Source organism: Anopheles marshallii, chromosome 3 (assembly GCF_943734725.1).
Source record: "Anopheles marshallii chromosome 3, idAnoMarsDA_429_01, whole genome shotgun sequence".
In the NCBI taxonomy this organism is placed as follows: Eukaryota; Metazoa; Arthropoda; class Insecta; order Diptera; family Culicidae; genus Anopheles; species Anopheles marshallii.
In genome coordinates this window covers 35,111,743-35,134,660 of record NC_071327.1, presented here as the reverse complement: position 1 = coordinate 35,134,660, position 22,918 = coordinate 35,111,743, and the positions used below count along the sequence as shown (strand labels likewise).

The 22,918-nt window shown below is 40.7% G+C and overlaps 2 protein-coding genes across 2 annotated transcripts in view; both read right to left on the bottom strand.

The window, feature by feature from the left end:
• Nucleotides 1-7,143: 7,143 nt before the first annotated feature.
• LOC128712535 (uncharacterized) lies at nt 7,144-7,751 on the bottom strand. Its single transcript, XM_053807428.1, has 2 exons — nt 7,460-7,751; nt 7,144-7,394 (listed from the first exon to the last, which is right to left on the bottom strand). Exons 1-2 carry the CDS (start codon nt 7,749-7,751, stop codon nt 7,144-7,146), a joined length of 543 nt encoding a protein of 180 aa, XP_053663403.1.
• Nucleotides 7,752-12,929: 5,178 nt separating this feature from the next.
• LOC128711728 (cyclic nucleotide-gated cation channel subunit A) overlaps nt 12,930-22,918 on the bottom strand; it is a 43,072-nt gene continuing 33,083 nt past the window's right edge. The window contains exons 5-12 of the mRNA XM_053806613.1: nt 20,505-20,773; nt 20,148-20,418; nt 19,483-19,601; nt 19,182-19,376; nt 18,887-19,097; nt 17,492-17,632; nt 17,124-17,274; nt 12,930-13,194 (exon numbers count right to left, since the gene is read on the bottom strand). Coding sequence (XP_053662588.1) covers nt 12,930-13,194; nt 17,124-17,274; nt 17,492-17,632; nt 18,887-19,097; nt 19,182-19,376; nt 19,483-19,601; nt 20,148-20,418; nt 20,505-20,773 — 1,622 coding nt within the window. The remainder of the gene's footprint in view (nt 13,195-17,123; nt 17,275-17,491; nt 17,633-18,886; nt 19,098-19,181; nt 19,377-19,482; nt 19,602-20,147; nt 20,419-20,504; nt 20,774-22,918) is intronic.

Sequence of the window (22,918 nt, the reverse complement as noted above, 5' to 3'; positions counted from 1 at the left end):
TTCACTCCGTTTCTGCACACACTCTTCAGCATATCAGTGCAATCCTAAACAGGGTCGCAACCCACGAGGTATGCATACCTGTTTTGTAATCTCACTTGCAGTTGCACTAGATGCACCGCGATTTTTTTTTGGTGGTGTAGTCGAATGGTTGATTTTTTGCTTCCAGCGGCACACCCGGTCGTCGTGCTGCGCGATCAAAAGTTCGTTGCTCACTGAATGCCGCGTCCAAGTCGTACCGGCACCTGATGGATGGTGGCTTTTTACTGTAGGGGCAGCACCGGTTTGCTAGTGTGCGTTTTGGGGTGCGATGCGATGCGTGGTAGTATGAAGAGTTTTATGCTCGGCACACGATACGTGGGGTAGATTGTGTCGACCGCGCGATTGGACACGTCGTTATGGGAGTTCGAGTTCGATATTTTGGTACGCTTTATTTGTTCAGTTTGTTTTACATTTGTAACAGAAATGTTTGTTTCGTTCTTACGTCTTAGTTGCGGAGTTTATCAAAGTGGAAAATTGATGTCTAGTGGACATATATTCCAATCGTTTAGATTTCGTTTAAAATTTTTGGGATCCACACTTTTTAACTTAATTTAATCATGTACACAAAATCGACGTAAAGTATAATGAAAATTGAATTTGCATATAATGAAAACTGAATAATTAAATGAAACGCTTTGAAATGCGTCTACTATTCCCTGATGAAAGTTTTATTACTATTGTTAAAATTAATATGACATTGAACACAGCAGTGTAGGAAAGTTCTGCATGTACATGAGTCAAGTCATTACTCATCCATTATCTGTATACTCGAACAAAAAAAAAAAACCATTGGAAAACAGCTTACATTTCATAACGAAACAATGTGACACGCTTGTAATTCATTTCGAGTGTTTTGATAAAGGCTTTCAGTGTGGTGGTAACAGTAGCGGAAACCCGGAGTGAGAATGACGTGTGAAGAGTGCTTTTTTCAGTTACTTTTTTGTGTATTGGACACAACTCCCCCTAGCAATCGATACAATATGCTGGTGTCATTAAATGCTAAAGCTGTTTTCAAAATGCAACCCCACGCTTTTGGACTGGGCGTTTCGCGTCCGATGGGACATTGTTTTGGCACGTGTGTTTGTACGGACGGAAGAAAATGTTTGAGCGATGGGCGGATGGGATAGCGGCGTCGGTGGCAAATTATACACCTACATTTACCATCAACCCAAGCCAGGTTGGGTAATTGGGCCACCTTCGTGCTAATGTGCGGTGCAGGCATTTCTCTCCATGATTTGGCGATTGTATCGCAACACTCGTGACCGCTGCAGTTCGCTTTATAGATTGTGATTTTGGTATCGCTTGAACACGCATCTCAACGTTGTTGTTTATGATTAAACATGCTATGCGATTGAGCGATTGTTTTTATTTCGTAGAGAAAAGGGATGGGAATCAATCCGAAATCAACGCTCATGACGATACACACGTGAAGCGAACCGCGGATAAAAGTTCTCGTGTAGGAAAGCAACAGCAGAATAACGACGGTTAACAGAAACAGAGTTCTACAAGGGCATGGCTGTAGGAAATAAGTGTTACATCAGCGAATAAAAATAATATGATGCATGAAACATAGTCGCAAAGACACTGCTTCCGGAAAAAAAACTATTTATGACAATCAATTAAAAGTGAAAAGTGCTTCTGTTTTTTTTTATGTAACTTATTTTGCATCATGTTTGCCTGTGTTATGGACCGTTTGTTATGGGTGGCCTGGTGTATTGGTAGCAGCGCCAATCTTCACCCGACAGGCTCACCCGACAATCCCATCCGGACTAACTGACTGACGGACTGACTATCCGTCTAAGGGTAAATAAAGCCAAAGAAAGCCTGAAATGGCAGGCCTAGACCTATTGAGGTTGCGGTGACGATATAGAAGAAGAAGATAGACCGTTTAGAAGTAAATCCATGACTTTGAAAGACATTTTAAAAGGAGTTTGGGACCACCAAGTCGGCTACAATTAATACTGAAATGACGCAGTGTGGCCAATACAAACTCAGAAAGGTTAATGGAAAAACCTCCATCAAATCGTGAAGTATCAATAGTTCAATGGTGAATGCTGTGAGATACCGCCTTGTGGGCATTATGCTCAATTCTTTGCAATTCCTATTGTTTGTGAACGGTTGTGTATCTATACTTGGTCCGGATGGTTTTTTGCTTTTGGCAGATGACTTGATCTGTCTCCCAGATCTCTGTCCCCCCTGTCTGCACAAACAGTTCGACATAAATATTCCGGTATCCCATTTTCAAATCCTTCTTTGTGACCACCTTGTTTTCTATTTATCCACTTCCTTGACCACCGAAATTTAGTTTTTAAGTATCCATATTGTTTACCCCTAAAAACAGATCATATTTTTGTGAAATAAAACTAGAAAAGATCAGTCTACTGAGCGCCCCACAGTCGTAAGTAGATTGGCTAACGTTTTAGATGTCAGTACCAAAAGTTTGCAAATGTTTTTGACATTAGATTGACATTAAAAAATGCAACAGGTTTTGGTAGCAAAACAAAAGCGGCAGCGAAGAATGTTTCTACATCCAAATTGGACCCAAATAAAAATATGTTTGGTTTTTGCTCTCGTAACATTTGCACCAAAAATCTTGGAATCTAAGCCTACCTGCACTGTTACTCCGGAAGTATACCAGCCAGAATATTCATTCCTCGCATGGAGTGTACAGTTTGGAACTAGAATAAGACACTTTTACGCAGTCAGAAAATATCTTACTCGTATAAAAAGGAGTTAAAATACCTCACTCAACTCAAACATGAAACCGACAGCCAAGTGGTAGCAACATAGCTAAACAACATTTCGATGTTAACAGAGAAGAACAGGAAGAAAGATAGGATATTCCAGTTCTTGTTATGAGAAAAGAGGTAACAACTCTGGAGGTCAAGGTCATTTGTGTAGCACGTTTGGTATAAAGCAAGTAAAGTCATCTGAAAGTTTATATAATTAGAACGAGTTAAGCCTAAACCAGATAAATTGAGTTGGATCATCTGACCTAGAGTTTTTACATCTTTAAGATAATGAGTTTTTCGCTCATGTGCTCAAATTTCAATGTCTCTATCGGTGCAGAAAAGGGAAATCCCTTCTTCATTTCTATGATCTCCTGGCCTATCGATTCGACCCAAAGACATTCTTTTTCAATTCAAAAGAGTCGAAAGAATAAATTCAACACAACTGATCTAACGACCACAAAGTTTGTCACAGGTGCATCCCTATACGCGATGTAAAGAACGTGAAAAAGATCACATTACGCTACTATAAATGTCAAATGCCATCAGAAATAGCGCACCGTGTCAAGGTACTAATCCTTCAGTAAATTGTGATCCGTTGCGGTTGGGCTGACCATGCGAGAGCTACAAGTCTGGAACCCAAGAAGCGTTATAATAACCTCATTTCCCAGCTTTCAAGCCACTAACATGTTTATTTAGTGATAGTGGTAGATGAGTTGCACGTCTTTTAGTGAGGTGGTGGTTGGTGAGGTGGCCCGCTAAAAGATGAATCATTTTCAACAGTAATCGTGATTAGATGGGTACACTTTGTCAACCGTATGTGCGATGCTTTGCTTGTATCATTTGCCGGACATGAAATCGAACGCTTCGGTAGCTTTACAGTGGCCGATGGGTTTACATTATTAACGTTGAAACTTACCCTACGGTCATTGACGTCACGTCACGTCTGGTTTTAAGTGCGCAACTCCCAATCTCGATTTGCTGCCGGCCTGAGCGCACTTTATTCGTTGTTCATCTCACTAGCACTGAAGCTCCACTTAATATCGGTTCTTTCGTAATCATCTGTTGACCACTCCGGAAGGGGTTGCTGATGGTTACATGCCATTATGTCTCTCTCTCTTCCTACCTCCCCTTCCAGAAGGTCAGACTGATGTACACTTCGACGAACCCATTGGTAATGGCGAGATTATTACGAATTTCGCGCGCTCATACTGCCAGCAGAACAAAAAAGAAACACATGAAAGAGTTCTGTTTTGTTCTGAACTGAGTGCGTCATGGCAGGGAAGCACCCTCTGTGGCCGTCAGTGGCGGTAGAATAGTACTGTTTTTTTCTGTCTGCAACAAAAGTTGATGGTAAATAATCGCTCGATTGTTACGCACATTATGAAGTTTGTAGTTGGCTATTCGCCACACCATTGTTCCATGTTATTAGTAGTTTTTGTTTCACTAAACAAATTCACCATGGGGTGTTTCCGGTGTTAGAAGTTACCGATTAACTCAAGGACGATTTTGGTGCACGGTTAGAATAATGAAGATGTTAATAAAATAGAAAACCAGGAATTACCTTTTTCATTCATTTCACGCACCTTTTACCATTTTTATTTACTACTCTTGGAAATGTATTATGATGGCTCTTAACGTTTCGATTAATCTCTCACTATTTTAATTAACTACTTTTTGAGCGAATTAGCTGCGAATATGGAGGATTTAATCAGCTAAAGCTCGCACAATGTAAACACTGACACAAATTTTCTCATCACCTTTCTGCTATATGCTGCCGCTACTAATCGCAGACCACACGCTCCTACAGATTGATAATCTATTTTTAAAGGCTCGGTGCTACCACAGCAGCTCTCAGGGTTAGATCTTGCACCTCACTGCTGACCGTGACGACCGGCGTCTGAGTTCAGACTTCGATTACGAAATGGAATTGATCTTGACGCGATGCATCGTCGCCGCTGTTGCACAATCGCGAGCTACAGCTTTGCATGCAGTTACATCGTTTGCGATACGATCCACCTGGCCAGTTTGCGAGGCACGAGGCCAATCGAGAACAAGAACTGCATCTCTTCAAGGAAACGGGAAAGAAGTATGCCTCGAAGGCATGAAGGAATGCTGAATCAGTTTCGCTGAGCCATATAATGGTTAGCAAAGGGGAAAATTTAACATTTCATTGGGGGGGAAACCGGTTCTACGGCGAAACAAGACGAAAGCAGGTATGACAAAATTTGACTTGCACTTTCGCTTTTCAACAACATATTTGCGTTCGAAGGTTATCTAACGATTTGTTTAAAACAAATCTGTATAGGAGATGCGCTTTAGTTTCTTTTCGCATTAAATTTAGCACAATTCTATTCGTGTCCAACGCTCAGTCTCTACTTTGCGCCTGTAATCCCACGGGTCGGTTCGTGTGATCGGTAGCATCGATGTCTCTCACATCCGTTCGAACGCTTGAAAGGCAGTGTGCCATTCTAATGGTGGTGGGACCACAACTAGCAGCAACCATTGCTACATTTGCTGCTAGGGACCCACCGATCATTGACCAGCCTTGTGCCAAATTATGGCTAGAACTAGTTCTTGATTTAGACAAACATGAACATAAGGGCGCCTTGCAGTGAGGCAGTCCACCACTGCAGTTCGTATACATGACGTTCTGCATGATTTGATTCGAACGGAACTTGAGCTGAGCGAAAGTGAGTGGGCGAGTAATGTAATCTTGAATCGGTTGCTTCGAAGTGATAGTTTGGTAGAAAATCTTTTCTGCTCTTCTTGCTTTATTTTTAATAATTAATCAAATCAAAGCAAATGGAAATGCTAGTAATTAAGAAACTATATAAACCGCATAAGATTAATTAATCGGACCCTCGGAGGTAGGATTGATTATTCAAAACAGGGTTTATTAATTAAAAGTATTTGTCCATCTCAGTCATAAGTCTCAGATAAGATATACAAAGACAAAAAAACTTGATGAAGTCTTGCAAAAGCTTTTTAAAGTATTGTTTAACCTAAATAGTTTAGGTAAAATTTAAGCAACTTAAATGGTGAGTATAATCAGGAGTAGATGCAATTGATTGAATGCATAAAAAAAGAAAATATCATAATCATGAGGTAAAAGGTACAAGATATAAGATAAGGTAGAATAAGTTCATTAGGGACAAGAACAAGATTTCAGTTAATGGCATGTTGAATTTCAATTTAAATAGTGAAAAGAAGTTGCTGCTTTTAGTGATGCGAAAGATAAGAATTTGTGATAATATTTGTTGTCTACGATCAATTGCCACTGGTATACATTCTATGCACTGTTAGAATTTACTTCACAGCTTATTCAATACGTCTCAAACACATAAATACAATGAAAGCATGCCTAGTTGTTGTATGTTTAAAAACCCATATAGAGATGTTACTAAATAAATGAAGATATTCAAATGACACAAAATAAATCCCAATCCATGGAGTTATACCGGAGTGCTATGCTGTATGGAGTAACAAATGAAAAACTTTGACAAATATTCTTTTTGTTCCATTACTTACATTTTACATTTATTTATAAATTATTATGATTTGAACTAGAATAGAGAATTTATTATTAATAGATTTAGGCACAGATAAGATAAGATTTTATATGCTGTGTTCTTATATCATTTATAGGATGTAGGTTAGCGATATGGCCCAGCCATTCTTTACGAATACAAAAGTAAACAGGATATAAGTCCATAAACTCATAAGTAATATACATATCAATCCAGCAGATAAGTTGATAATTTGGGGGTACGGTAACAAATCCCATCAAGGGTATACTTCCATAATAAATTCCACATCATTGATGAATAAAGCAATAATGAACATGGTTATAGTTACAGAAGCTACAAGCGAAGAAGTACTTTCAAAAAAATACCTCATAAACTTTAGATAATGTAGTATTAACAGAAGATTTGTTTTCTTTGGTAGACGATTTTGTTTTTCATTCAATATATCTTCCACGCTCTCCCTGAACATAATATCGTTATAACCCTTGACGTTATCTTAATTGTGGTTTCGGTTTGCGTCACAGAAAATCCAATAGATGGCGCTGTAAACACGTAACGCTCCCAAGACACAAACCATTACATGAGATTCAAAAACTATTGCACAGCACGGGAAAAACGGTTATTTCAATAATCAAACATATCTGCGAAAAGAAAGGCTCTTGTGAAACAATCCGTACCTGGCAGATATGAATAAAGTTACAATGTGGTGGTTCGACATATATTATTGTTTTTAAACGATGTGTTACAGAAGAAGAATTTAAAAGCAAAAAATATTACTCATTGCCATCGAATTAGAGGTTAAAGCTATCACAACAACTTCCCAGTAAGATCATTTTAACTGATTTATATTAATCCTGCTGTACACAATCACGCTGTACATCATAAAGGCCTAGGTAAGCATTACAGTTCGAGCAGTGTAGATGATATTTCGTCGGTGTGGTAAACAAGGCGGGCAGGAAACAGAAAGGCCAGCAGGAAAGCATACAGGCCGCACCAAAGCCGTTAGAGATGCGACTCGTTGCATTGCGGATTGTTGGATAGAAGCGTCCACCGCACTGTTTACATTTCACACGGAACCGTGCCGGTTTCCATTGGGCGACTGCAGGAAGAAACAAGGATAAGCGTTTCCGGGTGTACCAGACCGATCCATCGGTTTGAACTTACCAGTAGTTTTGTAGATAGTTTTCTTATTGCGCAGTAGTGCAGATTTTGGACGAGTTTTTGGCCTAGTAGAGATACTTGGCATGGTATTTTGCTGTTCATTGCTATTTTCCATTGGCCGTGGTGGTGATGTCTCGATACATTGCCCTGTTTTGCGTTCCGATTTTTGTTTGGACGCCAGCGGCATGCTTTCCATCGGATGATTATCGAGCAAATGACGCACTAGTATCCACGTATTCGAACTTTCGTACGGCAATTTGGTCTGACAGAGGATACAGGTTGCAATTAGGCTCATAATACTCAGGCCGTGCGGAGTTGTATAACGTCTTCTTTGCCACGAATTGGCAGCGTGTTTGTAGCTTTATTTGAATGTTCAGCAATTGGCGGTTTATGCGAAGGTACGATGTATCACTGGTTACTTTGATGAAGGGTATCGCATATGGGAAAAAATTGTGGAGAATGTCTCGGCTTCGAAAGCTTACACTAAAAAGATATTAAATGACACTTACCGAAAGATAATTATTTTCCCACAATTGTCAATTACGATTTCGCAAATATGCCCCTTCTCAACGTCTAATGATGACTTTTGCTATATTTAACTTTCTTTCCCATTCGTCTTTCCCGCACGGAAGTAAATTACACCGACGATGGCTATGTTTTCCGATAACACGACTTTTATTATCCAACATTTTGAGAACAATTCACTAATACTTGCTTTCACCTTGCGTTACATCATTCCACGTCGCACTTCAACGTTCAACGCGAACGGACGAACGCATACCATACCCCATCCTAGACGATTTCTCGTGGACGTCCACTTTACTAAATTGTTATAGTAAAGCATCTGCATCTCAGTACTTAATTAGTGTCTTCAGCTTTCCGCCAAACTTCATATTCGTGTTTAACACAATTGGTTTCGTCCCTAATGCCTCATTATCAGCTAAAAAATATATATACCCTATGTTAGTTCCGCTTCTCGGCTACGCACACCATCCGTAGCTTCATTTGTTTGTTTGTTTTCTTCTGTTTGACCATCAAAGCTCCTGTCGTCATCGTTCGTTAAACCCTTGCTATACCTCCGCACAAAGTGTATGCTGCACTTTAGTGTGCTGTTATACTGTGTAAACTGTTCCGCTACTGCTGCTTACAATAATTGTTTCCCCTTCATCGTGTGTTAGTAGTTTTGCTAAATAGGAATTGATTTGTTGTATCAATCGCCACGAGAACATTGCCCTCGGGGTGTGGTGAGTTTTACATGCTGTTCACACGAGCAGCAGGGCTTTGTTTAATGTGTTACCACCATTAGCACTAAATTTCTTGCTTGCTTGTGTTTTTAATGCATTAGTTTCTATTAAGACGTTGTGGTTTCTCTTTTAAGAAAATCATATCAATCTAGGTCAAAAACAGTAGATTATTATACCTCCAATTATCTTCACGTTGTCCTTCAACTGGGTATGACGGAAACGGAAGTCACTTATAACTAAAAATGCCCAAATAATTATGCACAACACATGTACTTCATGGAATTCATGGTGAAACTATAAAGTTTTATGGAATAAACTATAATGAAACAAAAAGGAAAAACTACATCGAACGAGGACATCGCGTACTAGTGTGGGTATGCAATATCAACTTGTTCAACATTTCACAGTATTCTTTTGGGTTACTAATCGTATCGCAATCATTATCGATGGCTTACAGGTTAGGAAAAGTGTGTTTTGATTCTTAGTGATAAAGTGTTTATTCAGTTAGACGCTAGCATTGTTTGGTTTGGATAGAGTGTAATCCAACAGTGTTTCGTGATATTACTACTTGGCTTATCGAGAAAACTAAATTATTTGTAGCTAGGGTTGTTTAGCCGTTCATTGTGTGTGAAATTGTTCTTTTTTTCTGTTGCGCATACCTTCTTTTAGTTCTGGGGTTTTCTTTTCATTGAAAAACGTTGCTAATAATTTTCACATTTTTTTTGTAGTACGGAACTGTATACGTGAACTTTTGTGTACATCGTGAATCATTAGATACAAATTCTATGACACTTATGAAACATGCGTTCTGCTTTACTGCAGTTATGGCAATTACTTTTAAGGATGTTGAAAGGAAGCATAGTTATAAAGAAAATAGAAACCCTGATATTAAATATCACACCAATCCACTAATCTAAATTCTAGCACAGCTAACCGATATGTGATTCGATGCTAAAAACATTGGAGAAGAGAAAGCCAGAACATGTCTAACCTCTTACCTTACGGATGATGAATTATATATTCCAAAGCTATTGCCGAAACTGAAAGCGACAGCAAAGGAACACATACAATAAATTCAAATCGCACATCGTCGCCGTAAAGCTATGTCCGTCGCTTATCGCAGAAAAACTAATCTATCATCCCGGTAGGGCATGGGGTTTAACCGATAGATTGTGTTCATTCTTACAAACTAAAAACTGCAACAACATTCGCCACCGCATGACCCTTTCGCTTTGACCACACAACAACAAAACTAAAAATGATAGCAAAACATAAAGTTTTCGGTCGGAAAGCAAAAGCACCAATGATAATATGTTTTGGTTCACGGTCACCTTGTTCGCTTCTCCAAATTTTTTGCACTCGGGTGTTATGGTATAAGGTTTTAATCATCCACCGAGGTGAATAGTTGAACGTCACTCGAAAGCCAACCGAATGGAATGATAAAGCATGTGCATTATTAAAATTTGCGTATTAAAACGAGTGGCCGTCAAAATGTTTTTCCTTTTTCCTTGGGCCTTGTTCCATAGCTACGTGGCTGAACGTTCAGGTTCAGCCGATGAAATCGACCTGAAGCCAAATGTACAACTCATCGCCCCAATAGGAGCCTACTTCGACATTCATGGGAATATATTGTTAGGTTATTGTTGAAATATGCTCCCCATTCGTGCAGCATCATCGACTCGGAATCGACCGTCCAACGTTTGCGTGCGGTGTTGATGGAAAATCTCCGTTACTATGGCAATGGAAAATGGGCTACGGTGCGCCGTTATGCAATGAGGTCTATGGTTCAACTATTTTGTTTTTACCATTCGTGCTGAGGTGTGCGTGTTTTTGTGGATTCTGTCATTTTAGGAATGATTGCACTGTTTCCCTTTTCTGTGGGTTTTCAGCGCAACATCACTGTCAAAGACGTTGTTAGGATGATTTTTCTTTTCCTGAAGATTGATGTAACCTGTCATAAACGGAGGTTACGAGTGAAAATTGTGCTAGGCGCTTTAAGCACCTCGATTCTCGAGCATTCAAGTGGAAATGCTGCCAACGAGCTCATTGTTGATGTTGTTTTCCACTATGTTGAGGAACGGCTTAAAATTTTGCATTTACTTTACATTTATTTTACACTGTTGTGTGGGGGCTGTTGATAAAGACTGCCGGGTGCGAAGTGGTGATGCGATTGTGATTGTTGTTACTTGATTTCTAACAGCTAATAGTCCACTCAGGCCATTCGACAAGCCTTCGTAGGGCGTCGTTTGAACGCGTTTAAGTTTTGCATTTGCTTGATGTTTGTTCTTACAGTGTGTGGTATAGTGTTATGGAGAAAAGTTTCAACCCTTTCCGAACGTTAATGTTTTGATATTAGCTAACAATAGTATAACTAGAAGGGTAATAGAGAGCTAGTGGGCATTGGTGAAGGAGAGAGGTGATAGAGAGTGAAAGAGAGATAGATAGAGAGATATAGAGAGAGATAATTAGAGGTGTGAAAGTGAGCTTTAATTCGGTCCTAATGGGTATATTGACTGTATTCGTTACACATTAGTACAATAATAGTTTAAAAGAAACATGAACTTTACCTTTGTGTATTGTTTCGATAAAAAATACTAACTGATAATTGCATAACTATGTTGGCAAAATTATAAACATTCAACGTAATAACCCACCGATGTTGTTGGAAATCAGATTTCTATCAAATTCCTTTCATCTCTCTTCCTCTTAAAATGTTTAAGAATCAACATTGGGTTTTGCATTCGTTTAACGCTATTAGTTAATTTCTCTTTGTTTAATGTTCGATAGTTTATTCCGTGTGTCTTTTTGCTTTGAGTTAAGTTTTATTTTAATATTACGCTTCTTTTGTTAATTTGTTTTCCATACCAATGATGGTTAGCTTTAGATTTAATCAAACATCTTTCACACGTGCGATCAATATACGCACTTTCATCACTTGGGTACAAACGCTACCACCAATACCGACATTACGACTAATGGGTTTTGTTTTGTTTTGTTTTGTGTATGTGTTTGTGTGTATGTGTGGTTGGTTTACTTCTCTTATCACAATCATTAAGTAAAAAACTAAATAGTCATTTCGAGGCACGTTTAATGTTTTGTTTCATTTCTTGTCTACCTTTACCGTTTAAACCAGCGCCAATCTGGCTAGATGTAGTTATTTAGCTAACTTTATTTGTTACAACTTAACTTTAGGTAGTCACAGGGGGTTTGAATTGAATTGATGCAAATCAAGCAATTACATTACGGTTACATAGTTTCGCCCCGATGGCCATTTTGTTTTAGTGAATGCTTACCCAACGGGAGAAGGAAGAAATTGTATATTTCATCAAGTTTCAAATATTACTTAGTGTTTCCGTTAAAGTTGTAATTGAATGTATTGCCTCAAGCAATATGAAGTAATTACATCAACAAAACATGAGAGATTTTGCAGCTTAAGTGAAGGTAGAAGAAGTGGACAAAAAGTATAGAAAATCGAGGATACATAGCTCGGCATTTACTTTAAGGAAGATATTTAACGTTTATGAAACTCAATAGAAGCGTTTACTTCAATTGACACTGTGTAGTGTGGTAAAAAAAAAGAAAACATTAGAAAACGTATGAAAATTGTCCAATGTTTTACATATTTTTAGTTTCTTCATTTCAGACACACACATTTGTGATGCATGCAAATATAATATACGTTTGTGGAAATGTCCTAATGGTATTTGTAAACATTATATAATATGTATAAAGCAATGTGAATGATTGAATAAAGCATTAGAATGGTATTATGGAGCCGTAAACTCAAGTTCAAAATTATTTTTTTTTCAATTCAAATTCATTCAATAATATTAGGTTCAGCATCAGGCAAAAATATTTTCCATTCTTTCCAGGATCTGTGCATGATTTTAATTTCTGCTGCGTACTTTCCCAATCGAAGCAGTTACCGCAGTCGTACCAGAATGTGAGAATGGAAGCCGGCACGTTCGATGTCCTGCTGGGGTATCAAAGAATCTACAGCAGATCTTGGACTGCCTCCACTTGCCTTGTTGTGCTGTGTTTGGCCGTTGTGGTATAACCCGTTTTGAATTTCACTCCCTTCAGCAAGGACCCATATTTAATCAAAACATCTTCGATCATTCTTTTTTTCTCCAAAACCCAAACGCTCGCTCATCGTTCGCCTCACGTCACGCGTCACCCGGTGCACGTTAGCAGTAAATGTGCCATGACGGAAGATGGTGAATGCATATTCATAACGTATTCTGTCGGCCTGGCCCACTGTTCCCGCTGCTGCCGGTACTACCACCCCCCGCACCGGTCACCGTCGGTGTCGTCCCGGATGCCGTCACCGTCGTCAAGGATTCGTCCGCGGCCGTTGTGGTCGTCGTTGACGAGTGCGATTTGCGTCGTTGCGTTCGGAGGCGCGCTGCATTGGATACCGAGGAACCGGGATGTTGTAGCTGTTGTTGGAGATGTGTTTTGCCTTCGCCTTTGCTGGATGGCGACTTTTGCACTCTGTGCAGCGGGTTTGTATTCGTTTATTTGAGTTTAGTTTTTTTTATTATGCCATCAACCACCCACAGTGCAGGGAACAGTATTCAAGTTGGGTTTGGGTTCATTCGGGATAGCAGGATAATCCATGACGATGGTCCGGCAGCATCCGGATGTCCAGCGGTTTTAGAAAAGGGTAGACAAAAAAAAGAACGATCATGAACAAGAGCAGACAAAGAGGTAAGAAGATGAAAAATTCACACCATAGAACTGTTTGCAAATGAGGTGAAAAAAATGGTTAGTAGGAAAAGTAGGTTAGGAATGATTGCAATCTTATTGCTACCAAACGTCTCTTTTATATCGGGAACTCTCCCGCTGACACAGAAGAATGTGCAGCATTCGCATATTATTGCGCTCACGTTTCACGTCAACGCTCCATGCGGTTCCGCGTTCTAGAAGTGGTTAGATGACATGGGTTTCAGGGCGATTTTTTTCCGCACATGAACCGTAAATAAGAAGCAAACGAACGTCGCTGTGTGAAACCATTCGCAACGAGTCTAGTCGATTGGTATCGATCATGATCTAGAGTAGAGATTATTTAGCCATTACTATAAGAAATTTATAAAGCGCTAACTTAATAATACATCAAACTCATGAATGTAATTCCAAAAAAAATGTATCTATGACATAAGGATAAATAACAATTTAAGGTTGATTAAAGTGAAGTTGTAAATAAAAACATATTTTCAAGAATTTTCTCACAGTGTAATCCAATAAATTAATTTCAAAATGATTGCAAATTCCCTTTACCAATTGTGATTAATAAGGCTTCCTGATGCTTGATTATTGTACTGCAACCCATTTTGATCTCGATATGTCTACCACCATCGGTCATTAGACAGTATTGATTGCGAAAGCTGGAAGTTTTATTAAACTCTGTGCACCCCAATGAAACAATGAGAAATAAGCTACTTCAAGGAAGAGCACCATAAATTAAGACCGAGATTGAATAAGGAAGACTTAAACTCTGTAAATCATTGTGGCAGGTGGCGCTGAATAATTGAATGAGTTTAAACTCAATTAAGGTTCAATAGTTGACCAAGAAAAGTAGCTTCAACAGCGAGGTGTAATGAAAATGTTACAGCCGAGCGCTTTATCGGCAGGGAAAGAATCTCTAGCAAATTCTTGCCAGCAAAAATAACATTCTTTCACTTCCGGATCTTTTCGCGAAAAAGCACTCTTGATTTGTGTTGCTGCTTGAAAGTCTATCTCCCAACGGTATGCTGTCACCCCGCGTGCCGTACGATCAGGCAGGCATGATTTAGAATTCGAAGCTCGTTTTCCGATTTAATCTTCGTTTTGTACCATTCGGTGTTCCCATTTTTTTCTATCCTTGTTTTTGGTTGGCCTTTGAGCTGAAGTTTTTCCCTATTGTCAAGCAATTCATCTGCTTTCAACAGACACATTTTCCATCATATTGTTCGCCACACTGTTGCTTTAAGATTCTTTAGATTCTGAGCCACTGAACGGTTGGAAAATATGAAAAAATTAAATCAAGATTATGGAAACATGAAACAGCTCTTGTTGAAAGGTTCACAATGGAGATCAGTCTGGATAATTTGTTCGTTGCATGAAAATGGAGGCACGATTACAAATTGTTAACTGAGTGCACTTCATCACAATTTTTAAATATGAAGAATGTGCTAAAGTAATGAATATTGAATAAGTAATGAAATAATTTAACAAACAAATAATCAGGAAATAAATGTATAAAGTAATAAATAAGGAATGAAACAAATAGGTAATGAATTAAATTTGAACATAATGCAGAGATTCCAAGTTACAGAAGATAAAGAAGATATTAGTTAAATATATTTGCAATACTTGCAATAAATAGAAGAATCTTATACTTCATAGTAAAAGGAGAACATAGGTCATAGTTTCGTGATGAATAACTTGCAATATATTGATAGAAAAGGAATAATATTCATAATTTATGGAGAAGCAATTGACTTCAATTGCGACCGAAACAGGCATTTCACGATAGTAATAACACGGCTATCAACAGTCGTGGGAGCATGATTCGTTCGTTTCTACGGCTTCAGTGCTGAAAAATCATTTTGCAAAAAGCACAGCTTGAAAGTAATAACGTGCAAATTGTAAGACATTCTCGTAAAACACATTGTCACCGATCGTTTGCGGTCTGGGTTTCGCAATTGGCCGCAAAAGTTATCGTGTAAGCTCCGCTTGGTTTTAGGGGGTTGCAATGCAGAAGAGGTTCTGCTTTGTGGGGTTGGTTCGGTGCAACTGTGCTTAATGTGATTGGTGAGCAGGATTGAAACAATCGTTGCAAAGTTTATGTAAGAAGGTTGCTTTCACAGAAAACGAATCCTTTTCTCATCATTCCTTTCGTCTTCAAGGATTTTCACTCATACCTACTCGTTCGCCGCTGTTCCGGTAGAAGTGTGTCATAAGGAAAGTAGTAAGAGCAGGGTGCAAGGGCTAGTTCACATCGTTCGTGTAATGTGCTTCCAGAGTTAGGACTTTGGTTACCGAATTGGTTCACCGTCGTTCGCTTCCCCTGTCTCGCGCTTGGTGTCGTTAACAGAACTCTTCGTTCCGTTTTTGAAAGCGATTACATTTTGGTGGAATGCACTCGGTGAAGGTAAAAGGGGAGAAAAAACCCAGAAACAGGCGCATCCGGCTGCAGGAGCGCTCCGTTTGCTATAGGAACGTGACCTGCATCAAGAGCTGTAACCAGTTCAACCTGTGCCTGGCCATCGAATAATAAACCCAACCCAACACGTTTAGCCTGGATTATGTTCGTCGGTTATGTTACGCTTTTACAGCTCCCTGAAGTGAGGGGCACGTTGTAGGAATGGAGACCAGCTAACGGGAGCTTTGCGTGGAAACTACATCCCGTTGAAGGCAATGGACCGAAACTGAGTGAAAAATACGCGAAATAATAGCTGCCTACAGTTGAAGAAAGCTCTAGTCAAGGCGTCCAGAATGAACATTGTAGGAATCTGCAAGCACTCGTTTCATGGCATCCTACGCGAGTTGCAGTGCTTCTAAATACAGTTTCGATCACGTGCTTCAGAACAAATCCGCGCTACATTGGTTCTCTTCTACGTTGTTTTACGATGTCTAAGCTCTTACAAATCTAGTTCCCCGCTGTCCGTTAAAACTTTGTACTGAGTTCCACCACTCTGTCCGGATTGAGGTGAAACATAACTACACTTCCGTGGAGTTGGTGTAACCCTAGCATTCCTCTCGATCGCTCCTACTGCGCTTATAACCTCAGCAGAACCTATTAGACTCTTTTACCAGCAGCTTTGTCGTTTAGGAAATTAAAATTGTTCTTGACCTTTTAGATTACAGCTCAGTGTGGACTGCAACGAAAGTCCTAAAAACCATCCTCGTCCAAACAGTTCAGATCGTTGACCGGCCAAACTGCAGGATGTGGTTCGTAGGGGTTTTTTTTATAACCTATTTTAATATCACTAGCCGCTCACCACTAATGGAACATCAACAACTTTCAGTTCAGAGACCTCCCTTTTTTGTGAAGGTGTCCAATGTCCAATGACCGTGGAGCGTTGAACTTTGGAATCCTTGAGCGCGTTCGTGGCTCGAACGTTCCGGGTACATTCTCGAAGCACTTCCGAGGGGGAAAACTATCCCTTCACCCGCTACACAATCAATGGTCCACTGAATGAACAAACTCCCGTGGACATCTGTGGCCTGGTGATGATAATGATGATGGCCATTTTTATTGAGTTTTGACTGCCACTTGACAGTTCACAGAGCTTTGATGAGATTTAAGAGGAGGCAAACGAACCGTGCGGGAGTAATTAATGCTAATGAAAGCTGAAAGACCACCGGTGAACCAGAGCTCTGGCACGTCTCGTGGACCCATCAGCTTATGCGGGGCCATCGCTTACCTGTCCTCGAGCTTGTCCTCGAGCTTGGAGATGCGTTGCTTCAGTTTCGCCTGGCTGGCGGAATATTCGGCTAGCAGGCGGGCTAACCGGAGGTTCAAGTTTTCCACCGTCTGCTCCAACCGGGCTACGCCGCTTTCCAGTGAATCTTGCGTTTGTTGGGCATCTGTTGGGAGGGTGATATAAAAGCGAATGAAAGCGAGAGAGAGATAGAGAGAGAGAGAGAGAGAGAGAGAGAGGGAAAGGGAGAGAGAGAGAGAAAGTGAAAGAGAGAAGCAAACACAATCAAAAAAGAAAGCTTCTTGCTTGTCCAGCGGGTTGGACGACAGTAGGCGAGAGACTATGCAAATGTCGAATGTTATCACACGGCAACGGTTACTCACTGGCAAAGACTGCTTCATCCAGCAGGCCATCTTTTCGCAATAATTGACACCCACGCTCGGTCAGCGATGCTCGGGCTTCCGGATAGTCCGCTAACGTTTCCCAGAGGTCACGCTTCGCCAAACAGAACAGATCGGAGTAGCCTGCGGGAAGAGAGTAAGCGGAACGGTTTGGTACAGGTGAGTACACTTCCAAATCGTCCGGGGTGATGCACAGGATTTTGCTTGCGAGTTCAATTATCCTAGTCCTTGAACAGGATGGCAACCAGCAACGAACGGAGGTGGATGTACAGTATCGATCAGCTCGATTGCTTTAATTGGCAATTTTTGATCCGATGCTCGATGTCAGCGAACGACCGTTGATGGTGCTTCAGGCACGTTCTGATGTTTATAATTATTTATGATATTTTTTCTACTATGAACATCAGTGTTATATGGGGAAGGAACAATCCTCAGTAAGATGGTACCAGGGATTTTGCATAAAAATATAATTACGTTTTATCATTAGCTGAACATGGGAGTAGCGAAAAATGCATCCACATGAATGTAATATTGATTTGTTCGTGATTCTATAAATCTACATTTAGATCGTCGTGGGGGGCTCTATCGTCTCTCTTAAGAGTAACAGTAAATAAGGCAAAAATAATCAAGAATCTCAGTCAAAGTCAAGCTTCAATAAGAAAATGAGAGTAGCTTATAAAAACGAGCTACTAAATTAAGTAAACTTTACGCAAGGTACTGATTTCAGCAGGAAGCAGTAGCAACGTAAAGGGTAGGATCTTTACGTTTTGCGTATCGTTCAACAAAATTTCAGTCTAAATGTTTCACGTCCGCTCTCCAAAATTAAGGCCCTTAACGGGTCAATGGACACGACTGCACGTTGAAATTGTTCGTCACATCTTTTTCTATGCTTCCTTCTTATTTCTTTGTAAACTGTGCCCAAGATTGCTTATGAATTATTCACCCCGCAATGAGGATGACGATTAAATAGAAAAAGAGAATTGGCTACGTAACAAGATTGCGTTGTCCTCACACAGAATGGTTAAAGAACTTGAAGCCATGGTCGTATTGGAATGGTTTGTAATTAGAGGATTTATTGTTTTCTTGGAAATTGGTCTGTAGTTTTCCAAGAACATGTCCAAGCCCAAGAGTCATGTTGTTACGTTAAGATTAATTCCAAATATTTGATTGGAGATTAAATTACGGTACGATGTCCTTTATAAATGGTCTTGAAATTGTATAGAGGTAGTGAGGCGCAACGTTGAGATTTGGTATTTTAAGCAAAGCTCAATAACTGGTTTGCAGTGCATTATTGAAGGATAAGTGGTTTTATGCATTATACTTAATTTAAATGTAATTAAGACAATTCTGAAATGAACTATCGAAACTAATACATACCGATGGAGCGTACGTTAGCTGTCCGACGGTTTCCGGTGCGATTGCCCGCAATTTCTAGCACCGACACCTCTCCAAAAACGGAACCAGCGCCTAGCGTAGCCAACACTGTAATGCCATCATCCGCGACCACCGAAAGGCTACCACGCTTCACGATGTACATCTCCTTGCCGACGTCACCCTTCCGGCAGATGTAGTCACCAGGACTAAACACCTAAACAGAGTAAGTGGATACTTACATGCTGGCTCTACACATGACACAAGATTCTAGTTCTTCGTCAGATTCTTTCGCACATACCTGTAGTTTGAGTTTCAGCACAAGTGCCTCTAGTAGACCCGGTTCACAGTCCTGAAAGATGCGGACCTGCCGCAACGTATCCATGTGTACCCGTATCGCAATCTCGGCCTTCAGCTTGTCAGGTAACGCGGCCAACACACGTTCTTCGTCCAGTGCACCACTTTGCGCCCAAGTGTAGGCAAACCAACGAATGACCTGTGGGTAGATACAGCGCGAACCCGAACATCATCATACCGGTGGGTGACAAAAAATGTAAAGATCATAAGCCGGACGAAACATCGCTCTCGGTTAGTGTTCGTACCCGTGCTTCCAGCTCACCGCCAACCTTCCGAAAGGCCATGTATTGCTTCACACCGTCCATCCGATTTTGGAACTCGACCCGTGTTACGTTCATGTTGGATATCATCGAACCGATGTTTCCTACGGGTAAAAGCGATAGCATTGGCAAAAGGTGTAAGTTGACACATCCAAGAACGGAATACGGTGCACATGAATGCAATGGAACAACTACGAGCATACAGCCGGAGATATCCGGTCTCGATTGCTTCTTCTAGTGTGATTAATCTACGCGTAGATTTTAGGGACGAGTAGGATAGGGTTAGGGTGTCAGATTGGGATGCGAGGTTTTGTTTGCTTCGAAGTAGTGAGGCGTACGCTCATCAGAAACGACTTTTGTAGCATTGGACGACAATGAATATAGCAGACTTTGAGGTGGTTTTTGTTGTTTGAAGCAGAAAATCAATATTTACTAAGTAGAACATGGAGCTGGATTGAACCATTTCTCTTTTACTGTTAAGGAATTTAAGGTGAAAAGTGGTTCTTGATTCTTGACTTGAATGCTTCGAAGTGGATGAAATTTGTAGCAATTTGTTCAAATCAACCGGCAGTCATTTTAATTTGAGAGGTTTAATTAATAGCCCAAAATCTTCTCTTTTCTTCACCACTTAATCTTTTCGTCACACTTACCGACGATGGTGGCAAAGATAAGAACTCCGGCTAGAAAGTCCGCCACGACAAACAGATACTCGGCATCGTTCTCCGGCGTTGGCGTCTCACCGATCGTGGTCAGCGTGAGCGTGGACCAGTAGAAGCTGTAAATGTACTGCCGCGACAGGGTCAGATTTTTAGGCCCATTGATGTTGTACACCCAGTTGTCGGTGCTGAATCCGAGCGCGTAGCTGATGGCGAAGTACAGACACGCGTTCCAGTGGATGAGTACTAAAATAGCTAAAACAACCTGCAAGTCGGCATTGGCAATACCGGTTGGAAACGTATCGTTAGGTAACCCCTAGGTGCTAGGTACGGTACGGTATGCACACTCACTTTACATATCCTAAAGGCGTTCGGATAGCCGGTGGCCGTTTCCGTACGATCGAACCATTCCCACATTCTTGGAAGACGCAGTAACCTATTAATTCTAACTATAATTGGACACGGCAGCCGTGTGGCGGCACAGGAACTCGGCGCCCACCAGATGTAGGCCAGATCGGTCGGTAGCATCGAGACGATGTCGAGCCACCAGCGCTGTTTGGAAAAGTAGTGCTTCCGTAGTTTGGGCGCGTCTCGCACCAGCAAGCCCTGTTCCAGGTACCCTGTGGATGAAAGTAGTTGGTATTGATGGAATGTTAATATTAATTCACGCCAAACAAATGATTTAATCTACACGTAAACTAGTTCAAACAAAGTACTTTGTATCAGAAATGAGAATTCCTCCGGAAGCAGACGTTACGGCGAAGCGAATTTTGATGGCGTTCCTGATGAATACCAGACCATTTAAGTAATGTTTTGCGGTATTCAATAGTAAACACAGCAATTCAGCTATTTGTAACTGACAGCTAAAGTGAAGTTCTTCACGCCCGAATTACAGTATGAAAGGAACTTAAATATCCGATCGAGATCTTCTGACTTAATGTTGTTATTACATATGGAAAGGTTTTACTTCCCACTAGCAAACATGTATCGTTTCCATGGATATACACGTAGTATCCTAAGTCCGCAAGTGGATGAATGGCTTCCTTGAAAAGGGAAGTCCAAATTCCAGCTGCTTGTGACATATTCTTTTGATTTGCATCCCGGAGATATCAAATGCTTCAAGCACTGGAATGCCTTTCGGGAAATGCTTGCCATCAAAGAGAGAATTTCAATCACAATGAGTGTAAGCCGTTGCATTGATCTCTCAGCGACGTGAAGAAAAAATCAGATTCCTAATAGCGACAGGATCTACCGCATCGATGTATTCATCGTGTTGTTCATCGATGTGGGCTTGAAGTCTGTCAATTGTTGCTTCCTTCACGTTCGTCGTTCACCATCCCTATCATGAATTGAATTTCGGGTTGATTTGATTTATGCTATTTCTGACGAAGCACATGCTCGGGAAATGACGAGATTTGAGGAAGATTGTGTTTTACTGGTTTATTTCTAGTATTCGAACAGATGACTAAGACCGGTGGTGGCGTGAGGTTGCCTTTGCAAAGTATCTCGAGTGTTGTGGTAAAAGACTTACGCGTTCCAGGATAGGGGCCACTTCATGCCTCTTCATGCTTAACGTTTCCGAGACTACCGGTAGGGTTAACGTTTTGGTCCCGCCTAAAGTCATTCCGTTGCCAGGGATGAAATGTGGAAGCCAACCTCGACGATTGGATAATCAATAAAATATATCTCGTGCGTCACAAAAGGCTGCTCTCCATATGCTACCGCACCGGGGTGATTTTTGCATGGGGGTCGATGTTTCACGGGAGCCACATCCATAAATTGATTGATTTTCCTGTTTGCTTCCCACTTACATGCAGCCCCTCCGTGTAGTATTTTAATTTCGATCAAGTAACCACGCCGTCACCGGTCCTGAGGTTGCTTGTTTGCTGTGCAAGAACAGGCAACGCGTAACACGGAGCTGGGAAAGATCGACGCGTGTGAGCAGCATTGAAAACGAAAGCTTAACTCGTGGCAAACGGCGTGGATGGTGCCGGGTATGTAATTGGAGACTTTTTCGTATCATTCACACGCGTCATCGATGATGATGTGACCTTTTACGACGTGTTGGTCCGATCATCACAATTTAATACGAATGCTTGTTCTAGGGAAATTAAAGCAAAATAAAAATAAGCGGATAAGAATAAGCAAAACAATGTGCTAATAAAAAAAAACTGACCATAAGATCATTTTTACGAAATGTTCTTGTCTGCCGGGGAATGCGTTTTCCGGTGTAGATAAATGTTCGAGCAAGTATTAGAGTTATAGCAATACGCCCGTTTTTTTAATAAGACGAACATAGGAAATCTATCATGGACATTTTAACACTATTTCGTTATCTCAGGGCGAATAAGAAATCCCACATGTCGGTAAAGGTTCAACTGTTCCCTGGGCAATATTGCAGCAGTCGGGCCAGTTTCATTTTAGCGTTGGTCAAACTAAACCACTATAAACCCTTGTAAGTATTTTACAATCGGTACCACATCTCAAGGGCAGGAATAACAATTACGAACCATTCGATGAAAACGATCGAAAAAAAAAAACAATTACATATGGCCGTACGGTTGAGTTCTGCAAGCAGCTGGGGATGTCGTCTGATAGCTACTAAAACAACATTTCCCAACCTACCAGCGATTGAGATGGGTTTTTCGTACCCATGCTACGTGAGGGTCCGGTAGCAATCGAAGCATATCCCTTCAGGGGAGACAGCCACCACAAATCACTACATGTTCCGCTACACCTTGTTCTCCCTCACATCTGATTGGATG